At 33.0% G+C, this 9822-nt stretch overlaps 3 protein-coding genes and 1 non-coding gene across 7 annotated transcripts; 3 read left to right on the top strand and 1 right to left on the bottom strand.

Moving 5' to 3' along the window:
- The first annotated feature begins 1243 nt into the window (after positions 1 to 1243).
- KU80 (Ku80 family protein) lies at positions 1244 to 5105 on the top strand. Of its 3 annotated transcripts, NM_103701.2 has the most exons (12): positions 1244 to 1374; positions 1750 to 1842; positions 1921 to 1972; positions 2111 to 2242; positions 2317 to 2720; positions 2878 to 3164; positions 3263 to 3458; positions 3539 to 3745; positions 3824 to 3991; positions 4074 to 4367; positions 4449 to 4579; positions 4658 to 5105. In NM_103701.2, exons 1-12 carry the CDS (start codon positions 1360 to 1362, stop codon positions 4719 to 4721), a joined length of 2043 nt encoding a protein of 680 aa, NP_564520.1. In that variant the 5' UTR covers positions 1244 to 1359; the 3' UTR covers positions 4722 to 5105. The 3 variants fall into 3 exon arrangements, with proteins under 3 accessions (NP_564520.1, NP_001322094.1, NP_001322093.1); NM_001333292.1 differs by having other exon boundaries at positions 1292 to 1374; positions 4449 to 4906; NM_001333293.1 differs by lacking the exon at positions 1921 to 1972 and having other exon boundaries at positions 1312 to 1374; positions 4658 to 4905.
- An 851-nt stretch (positions 5106 to 5956) lies between these two features.
- Positions 5957 to 6964, top strand: AT1G48060 (F-box/associated interaction domain protein). Its single transcript, NM_001333294.1, has one exon. The coding sequence runs from the start codon at positions 6121 to 6123 to the stop codon at positions 6856 to 6858; it is 738 nt and encodes a 245-aa protein (NP_001319170.1). The 5' UTR covers positions 5957 to 6120; the 3' UTR covers positions 6859 to 6964.
- A 1314-nt stretch (positions 6965 to 8278) lies between these two features.
- On the bottom strand, positions 8279 to 9019 carry AT1G48070 (Thioredoxin superfamily protein). Of its 2 annotated transcripts, NM_001123973.1 has the most exons (3): positions 8929 to 8984; positions 8678 to 8827; positions 8279 to 8587 (listed from the first exon to the last, which is right to left on the bottom strand). In NM_001123973.1, exons 1-3 carry the CDS (start codon positions 8963 to 8965, stop codon positions 8430 to 8432), a joined length of 345 nt encoding a protein of 114 aa, NP_001117445.1. In that variant the 5' UTR covers positions 8966 to 8984; the 3' UTR covers positions 8279 to 8429. The 2 variants fall into 2 exon arrangements, with proteins under 2 accessions (NP_001117445.1, NP_175241.2); NM_103703.4 differs by having other exon boundaries at positions 8315 to 8827; positions 8929 to 9019.
- Positions 9020 to 9702: 683 nt separating this feature from the next.
- AT1G48080 lies at positions 9703 to 9775 on the top strand. Its single transcript has one exon. It is a non-coding gene; the product is annotated as a tRNA-Lys (tRNA).
- Positions 9776 to 9822: the final 47 nt, after the last annotated feature.

Raw genomic sequence — 9822 nt, forward strand, 5'->3', positions numbered from 1 at the left:
TGATTCAGAAGATTCCAAAAATCTAACTGGAACATATATAAACTATAAAAAGACTGTTTTTAAATATTTAGTTTAAATTAAAAAGTTTTTTTCAACTTTTAATTTTCTAAGCCCAACTTCCATATGGGACTCACAAAAAAAAAAGGGAAAGGTCCAGTTTTATTTGAGAATATGTAATAAGTTCTTATACATTTTTTGTGATTTTAGTTCTTTTTTTTTTAATCTATTTTTTTTTGTATATCTGAAATTCAAAGTTCCAACCGAACTGCCTATGACGAACAAATTCAATGGCTTAGAAGATTCTAAAAATCCAACCGAAACATATATAAACGGTAAACATAAGACTATTTGATGTTTTAATAAATTGAAATTGATCTTACAAAAAGAAAATATTTAATTGTTGTTACATATCTATTGTTTTTAAAATGCAGAAATTATACCAAATTAAATAATAATATGAGTAAACAAAGTAGTAAACATATAATATATAATCTAACTGTTTTTTTTTAACGTTGAAAGTTCGCAACAACATTTTTAACTATTTGTATGTGTTTTGCATTTTTGAAGAAAAATCATTATTTGACGGCGAAATAAATTACATACGTGTATTCTTGGTTAAGAAACAAGACAAGTGTATACAAATATGTGTGTGGTGACGCGAGGTTGATGATTTTGAGCATTGGGCGTGACTTCACTGAAGTTGATGATTTGATATCCTTTGTGAATAATTGAATCTTGTTCGTTCTTCTAAATGTGGGTTGACTTTCTTTCTCAAAATGCTCTTTGTTCTCCCTTTATCCTCGACGATCTCAAGGTCGGGTCTTACCACATCTTTGCGACATAATTAATATAGGATGCCTACCGATCGGTACATGGAAAAATTCAAGTTTGGGATCCTACTAAAAAAAATATAGGATGCCTACTGAAAAAAATTAAAATATGATAATGTGTTTATGAGGTTTTAAAATGGAAAAATAATTAATATAGTGAAAATAATTTTTTGTAACTGTATTTCTAAACTTTAAATAAAAAGTAAAATTTAATTGTTATGTTTAGATTCAGAGGGATATATACTATATAAGATATGATTCATTACATACTTTATTAAAATACCCATTTTTGTTAAATCTACAGAGTCCATATTGGAAGTTGGACATATGGACTTTTTCTTAGATAGTTTAGCCCAATGGGCCTATCTCATTTTAAGGCCACGTTAGAGTCAGTCAGCCTATTTTCAAAAAAATAAAATAAAAATTCTTCGTCTTCTTCGTTTCACCATCTCTCTTTTTCTCATCATTCTTCTTCTTCTTCTTCTTCTTCTTCTTCTTCTTCACCTTCTTCTTCCAGCACAACTCCTCAATGGCACGAAATCGGGTATAATTTCTTCTAATCTTACTTCGTTACATATTAACCTTCGTTTTTTTTTCTTATAGGTTTCTTCAGAAATCAATTCAATGAAATTAATACCTTCTTCAGCTTCTGTTTGTTTTCCATCGATGTTTCTTTTTCTACTTAGTTTCGTGCATGTTATTCTACATTGCTGCATACCATTTCTTCTTTGATAATTCTGTTTATGCTGATTTTGACTTCGTTTTATGCTCAATTATGTTCTGGATATCTCATTGATTCATTTTTGGAACTGTTCTTGGAGTAATTTAGGGTTTTAATTTGTCATTTCATTTGAGAGAAATTAGTCCTGCTCGATTTTACTTTTAATTCGATGTGTGTGTGTGTGTTCATCGGAAGCAGGAGGGTTTGGTTTTGGTGCTCGATGTAGGTCCTGCGATGCGTAGTGTTCTCCCTGATGTTGAAAAGGCATGTTCAATGCTACTTCAGAAGAAGGTATACGATCTTTTTCTTCTGAAATTATTGTTCATGAATTTTGGATCTTTCCTTATTGGTTTTGGTTTGTTGTTGCAGTTGATTTACAACAAGTATGATGAAGTTGGAATTGTTGTCTTTGGAACTGAAGGTCTCTCTATCTATTCTTATTACTGATTAAAGTAGGAAGTTAGGAATCTATCCTCTTTAGTACTGCAATGGTTCTTTCTTGGAGTATTATCGGCTTGTTGATGTACTTTGATAATAATGTTTCATGTGACCTCTGCAGAAACTGGAAACGAGCTTGCTAGGGAGATAGGTGGATATGAGAATGTTACAGTTTTAAGGAATATCAGAGTTGTTGATGAATTAGCGGCAGAGCATGTGAAGCAGCTTCCTCGAGGAACTGTAGCTGGAGACTGTATCCTGCTAGCTAGTTTACCGCTTATTTTTACTGTTTCGCTACCATTTTCTTGGTTCTTTAACTGGCTTCAGTTCTTGATGCTTTAATTGTTGGGATGGATATGCTTATAAAGATGTATGGTAATGCACACAAGGGGAAAAAACGGATGTGTCTCATCACGAACGCAGCTTGTCCTACCAAAGATCCATTTGAAGGGACGAAAGATGATCAAGTCAGCACTATTGCTATGAAAATGGCTGCGGAGGGAATTAAGATGGAGAGCATTGTTATGAGGTCTAATTTAAGTGGTGATGCTCATGAGAGAGTAATAGAGGAGAATGATCATCTGTTGACTTTATTCTCCAGCAACGCGATTGCCAAAACAGTGAATGTTGATAGTCCACTCTCACTGCTTGGTTCCTTAAAGACCCGGAGGGTGGCTCCAGTTACTTTGTTCAGGGGTGACCTTGAAATTAACCCAACAATGAAGATTAAGGTAACGCTTTTTTGGTTGTGTCTTTTGCTTGTTGTGCAGAGTTTATAGATATCATCGAACTTGCTGTTCTTTGTTGTTATTCAGTACTTAAGTTCATTCACGTTTATATAATTGTTCGTGAAATTTTTTCTGAAAATAAGAATGTGAAATTTTGTAGGTGTGGGTTTATAAGAAAGTGGCTGAGGAGAGACTTCCCACTCTAAAAATGTATTCTGACAAAGCGCCTCCAACTGACAAGTTTGCCAAACATGAAGTAAAAGTTGATTATGATTACAAAGTTACTGCAGAATCTACTGAGGTTATTGCTCCAGAAGAAAGGATCAAGGGCTTTCGCTATGGACCTCAGGTTATTCCTATATCACCAGATCAGATAGAAACACTCAAGTTTAAAACTGACAAAGGCATGAAGCTTCTGGGATTTACTGAGGCGTCAAATATACTGCGGTAAACATAAAGACATATATCTATGTTTGCCTGTAAACTCTTGGTTGTTAAAGTTTGAGAGAATGCTGTTTTGTGTTTTTCTCTGCATGTCAATGAAGACATTATTACATGAAAGACGTGAATATAGTTGTTCCTGATCCAAGCAAAGAAAAATCTGTACTTGCCGTATCTGCTATTGCAAGAGAAATGAAAGAAACAAACAAGGTAGCAATTGTACGATGTGTCTGGAGAAATGGACAAGGCAATGTGGTTGTTGGGGTCCTGACTCCAAATGTGTCTGAAAGAGATGATACTGTAAGTTAATAGTGTTATCTTCTGAAAGGAAAATTTCTATCCGAATCTGACTATTTGATGATCATTTACCTTTTTCGCAGCCTGATTCGTTTTACTTCAATGTGCTACCTTTCGCCGAGGATGTCCGCGAGTTTCCATTTCCTTCTTTCAACAAGCTTCCTTCATCATGGAAGCCAGATGAACAACAACAAGCAGTAGCAGATAATTTGGTTAAGATGCTTGACCTTGCACCTTCTGCGGAAGAGGAAGTACTAAAGCCTGATCTTACTCCTAACCCGGTTTTGCAGGTAATACCAGTTTTATTCTGCTTTGTATAATTGTTGCAGGTAATTTGTCAACTCATACTGATGAAATATTTTTATCAGCGCTTTTATGAATACCTTGAGTTGAAATCGAAATCCACGGATGCTACTTTACCTCCAATGGATGGAACTTTCAAGAGACTTATGGAGCAGGACCCTGAACTCTCTTCCAACAATAAATCCATAATGGACACGTTTCGTGGAAGTTTTGAAGTCAAGGAGAATCCAAAGGTGTGTTCCCCTGAATCATCAGCTTTCAGAAAGGAACCTGAATGATCTCATTCATAACTCTTTGACATGACTTTCATTGCAGTTGAAGAAGGCTTCTAAGAGATTGTTGCGGGATAAACCATCGGGTTCAGATGATGAAGACAATCGCATGATTACTTATGACGCCAAAGAGAACAAAATTGATATAGTCGGAGATGCAAACCCAATTCAAGATTTTGAAGCCATGATATCCCGCAGAGATAAAACTGACTGGACCGAGAAAGCAATCACACAAATGAAAAACCTAATAATGAAGCTTGTAGAAAATTGTACCGACGAGGGTGACAAAGCATTGGAATGTGTACTCGCTCTTCGTAAAGGCTGCGTCTTGGAGCAGGTCTCTTCTATTTTCTCTATCTCGACTTTGTGCATTTTCTCTCAAAACTTTTTCATGGAGTCTTCTTAAATATGTGAGCAGGAGCCAAAGCAATTCAATGAGTTCTTGAACCATCTATTCAAGTTATGCCAAGAAAGAAACTTATCTCATCTTCTCGAACATTTCATGTCAAAGAAGATCACTTTGATTCCCAAATCCGAAGCAGCGGACAGGTTAGTTATATAAACCATCTTCTGTTTAATAACTAAATTGGTCTGATGAATGTTTTTGTTGGTCATTGCTTTAACCAGTGATATAGTAGACGAGAACGCTGGGGATTTCATCGTTAAACAAGAGTCAATGCTCGAGAGCTAACAAAGTCTTCGCTATAACTGATATTGTAACTGTGTTGTCCAAAACGGTACCGTTTTCACTTTTGATATCAAGAACGCTCAGGGAAATTTTTTACCTTCCATAACTAGTTTCAGAAACAACCCTTTTTGTTCGATAACCAGAAGTTTTATAGGAAAACTAATTTAAAAAGAAAAAACAATTTGACATGAGATTTCCCTTAGAGCATCTTCATTGGAGTATCTCAATGAGATCCCCAATCAAAAAAATAATAATTAAAAAATAAAAAGTATGAGAGAAGGAGAATTAAGTTTTTTTCTGCTAGAAACTTTGAAAAACTATTCTCATCCAATTTGGACAGCTGTCACAATACTATTACAGTAGAAACTCTATAAATTAATAATGTTGGGACCATAAAATTTTATTAATTTATAGTGATATTAATTTATCCTATAAATTAATATTTATTAATTTATCCTATAAGTTAATAAATATTAATTTATAGAAATATTTACTTAAAATACAATACTATATTTCTTTTAAAATATTTCTTAATTTAATTTTTTATATGCTTTGTTGTTTGCATATATAATTATGTTAGGTTTTTATTTTTCTTTGACTTCTTTAATTTATTTTTTGGCAATATATTGTGTCTTTATATCTACGATATTAACGTGAACGTAAACGTAAACATGAAGCTTAATCCAATTTTTCTTTACACAAATCTTAGCAATGTTTTTTCAAATAATGTTTTTTACAAAATCAACTATTACGGATCAAATACGCAAATAGTTATGTGAGTACAACATAGATCATACCAGTTGTATTTTAAAAAGAGTTATAATTGTAGTTTAAACAAAAACTTCATATAAAAATTAGTCTTAAAATATATACTTAAGATCTATGATTATTAATTTATAATATTATTGGGACTATAATTTTACATAGGGATTTCAAAAAAATTATTATCTTATTATCTTATCGATTTTGGTTAATTTTTACATTGGCCCGACTTAGGACCGGCAAAATTTATTAAGTTATCGTGTTTATTAATTTATCGAGTATTAATTTATAGAGTTTTTACTGTAGTTCAACTATTAAATAATAATTAATATATCTGTTTTGATTAAAATATTAATATATATTTTTTTTAAGAATTTTCTGATGGTGATGGTCTTAGGCTTTAGATAATTTTATTAAGCAATTTTATTTTTAAATTAGTAACTAATTATATAACTTTGAAATATTTAAAATAGTAAATAATTATTTTCCTATCATATCAAGGAATAGACCGTTCCAAAGATTTCAAGAACTAAAAATCCTTATATATATATATTTAGGGGAGGCAAAAGAAGTCGAGAGATCAGATCCTTATACAGAGAGAAACGAAATCGTGAAACGAATTAGGGTTTCGACGAAAAAGATGAAGCCACAAGAAGAAGAAGAGAAGAACGAAAATATGGCGAGGAAAAGAAGTAAATCATCATCGTCGTTGTCCATACCTCTCGATATAGCCACAGATATATTCTTAAGGCTTCCTGCGAAGTCTGTCGTAAGGTTTAGTTGTGTGGCGAAGCATTGGTCATCAATCACCACCGCTCCATATTTCACCAACTCGTTCGAAACTCGACCTAATCTTTTGTTCTTCTTCAAAGAAGCTGACAGGTTCTTTGTTGTCACGGTTCCTAAACCTAATCGGAGACCGAACGAGTCCGTTTCTCATACTTCTTCTCAGATTCTTGATAGTTACCAAACACCCTATCCAAAACATAGCTGCTTCACCATTAAAACCGAGTCGGTCCACGGTTTGATCTGCTTCCAGAGAGGTACAAAGCCTATAGTTTGGAACCCTACTATGAGAAAGTTCAAACCTTTACGCAAACCGGACAAGAGCTGGGAGAGTTTAACAGTCTTTTTAGGGTATGATCCACTCGAACGGACGCACAAAGTAGTGGCCATGCCGTGTGATAAAGCTTCTGATGAGTGTAGGATTTTAACATTGGGTTCAGCAGATCAAGAATCATGGAGAACAGTCAAAACCAATTATAAGCATCACCCTAGCCGTGGCAATCGCAAAAACAATTATGGACCATGCAGATGCATCAACGGTGTTCTATATTATCTAGCCGAGATTGATCGTCATCGACTCATCGGTTTATAATGACTTTTGAAGTAAAATCTGAAAAGTTCCAAGCGATTAGATTACCATGTGGTTGTGAGCCAAAGATGATGATATCTTATAAAGGGAAGTTCGCTTTTCTCGGTCATTCCAATGTGAAGAATAGTCTTCCCATGTGGGTTTTAGAGGGTGAAAAGAAGGGCGAATGGTCAACTTATAATTTTTTACCTCTTTCTCACTATGATCGGCGTTTAGAGTTCCATTTCAAGCTAATAGGTATCACCAATGATGGTGAATTGATTTACGTACCAAACACGGTATTCAAAACATTTGAAGTTATATACATTGATCCAATAAGAAAGACGTTTAGCCTTGTCAAATACGAAGGAGTTGCAGATAAAGGTTTTAGACAACGCAATGGACTTGGAGAAGATAAACCTTTACGTGGGATTCAATATTCACCCAATCACGTTGAGACTCTACTGTCTTTGTGATTCTTTTACTTGATTTTCTTCTTATTTTTGTAATGACACTTTCATCTATGCAGGCTTTATGATTTTGTTTTTTAATAATGTCATTATATTTTGTTGTAGTCTTCAGGCTTTTAAAAGTTTTTGACTGACTATATCCGTTTTTTTCAGTTTCCAAGTTTCTTTTATGATTTATAATTACAAAACATGAATTAATACACATGTGAATATTAAGCATATAATTATATATACCTTCTTTAGTTCTTAGGATAACAATGCTGTGTTTGTCTAAAACCTTTCTCTGCAACTCCTCTGTATTTGACTATTCTAAACGTGTTTCTTATTGGATCAATATATATATAACATCAAAAGATTTGAATACCGTGTTTGGTACGTAAATCAATTCACCATCATTAGTGATACCTATTATTTTATGATTCTATTCATTATCAATGTTCTTTTGTGATAGAACTATACGTAAAACAATTACAAAACATGAATCGAAGATTATGCATATATATAAATCTTTGAATTTTAGGAGAACAATGTATATAGTACTAGCTTGCAATATTGACATGAATATTATGTTGAAAACCAAAAATGTATCAAAATCATACTCCATCTTTTCATTATTGATTGATTTTCTAGGAAAAAAATTGTTTATAAAAGATTAATTTATTGATATAATTAGAAATTCTTTTTGTGGTAAACAATAACAAAACATGAATGCGTACATGGGAACATTAAGCATTTACTTCTTTTGAATGGTAGGGGAACAATCTGTATAGTAGCTTTCAAACATTATAAAATAATTAAATTGAACGAAGACACTACTGTTATTATTTCACAAATGAGAAAGGTGCAGATCATAATTCCTAGCTATTTTTATGATCATATGACCAATTCATAATTGAAATATCTTTCTTTTTTTTGGTATGAAAAACGGTTAAATATCTGATCATAAGAAATCTTTCTTACGATGTTAATCATGTATAAACTTAATCATTGACTTGTTATATTAGCACATTAAATACAATATGATCATATAATACAATAATATAGGCAAATGTTTGATAGCGGAAGCAGCAAACACAAAATACATAGGCAAATATTTGAAGTTACTGATTCAGATGAGACTATCATTTACTCTCCGAGAGAGGGGACTGGGGCGGAATCGGAGGGCGGCTGCACAAAATCCGAGGGGGGCGGGGCGAAGAGTGAAAGATTGTCGATTATGTCAGTGATTGCACCCCAAGATAAATCATTTTCTAAACGTGCTATTTCTTTTCCAGTTTGGAAGACTATGATGATCGGGGCATTGACCAAATTGTAAAGTATTGCAAAGAATGGATTCGTCAAAATATTGGCTTTACGTAATATAATTAGGTTACCATAGGTTTCAGACAATCGGGCCAGTTGATCATCCAATATAGTGCACCGGTCATCGCACAACGAGGATGTTACCGTAACCACGATAGGAAGTTGAGTCGTGGTCAGAATAAGTCGCCATTCAACTTCGTTACTCAACCATGTCACTTCCCCTACGTACACACATTGAATCAATGAATCATCAATCAAAGAGATAATATTCATTAAGATTATAGTAATTTAATCTATATATATATGGGATGGTTATTTATACCTTGACTAAAGCCACTACCCACCAAGTACATTAGCATTACTAAACCGTACAGACCCTTTTTCTCAATTGATCGATAGTATATCTTTTTCTCTCGTTTTCTTATAATGTGTAGTCTGCAGGATTTGTTGTCTCGTTTTATAAGCATCAAAAAGGTTGATGGTTTTACAATTGAACAATAATGTATAAATTAATGACCAATCAACACCATCTCTCTTTTTACTAACTTAGCTGTCCATACTTAATTACTACTCCTAATGTGAAATTCATGATACTTTTATCATATCAAAAGTCAACGGTTGCATGTTATGTTGTATTTTAATAACATTATTAGAATATTTTTTGTAAAAAATCCAAACATTGAAATTTGAAATACTAGATTTTTTATTGGAGATAAAGTTTATTTTTTAAAATAAAATTATACCTTCTATACATTTTTATTACATTTTAGAGGACAACCTTGAGTTCTAAAAAAACTTACAAGGAATACCATTAGAATTAAAATAACAAGAAAACAAAATTTTACACTCCTGGTCTAAGTGACTAGGTCTAGCTAAGGAAAATGCACTTTTTCATTATCTCTAATTTGATCCATCCATATTTGTTGCTGCAGGTTAGAAAGAAGGCGACGTCTCCTTTCTTTTTTTGCTTTTTATAGAAAAAAATCGTACCTGATCTTTGAGATTTAGATTTCTTTCAATCGAGACATTTTTTAATTGAGAAAATTGTTAGAAATATACATATTAATTATGATGTAAACCAGAAGTCGAACAACATGCCCGTCTAGCTCAGTTGGTAGAGCGCAAGGCTCTTAACCTTGTGGTCGTGGGTTCGAGCCCCACGGTGGGCGTTATCTTTTGTTACGTATTTTTATAAAACCCTTTTTATTCGTTTGAA

Source organism: Arabidopsis thaliana (genome assembly GCF_000001735.4).
Source record: "Arabidopsis thaliana chromosome 1 sequence".
Classification (NCBI taxonomy): Eukaryota; Viridiplantae; Streptophyta; class Magnoliopsida; order Brassicales; family Brassicaceae; genus Arabidopsis; species Arabidopsis thaliana.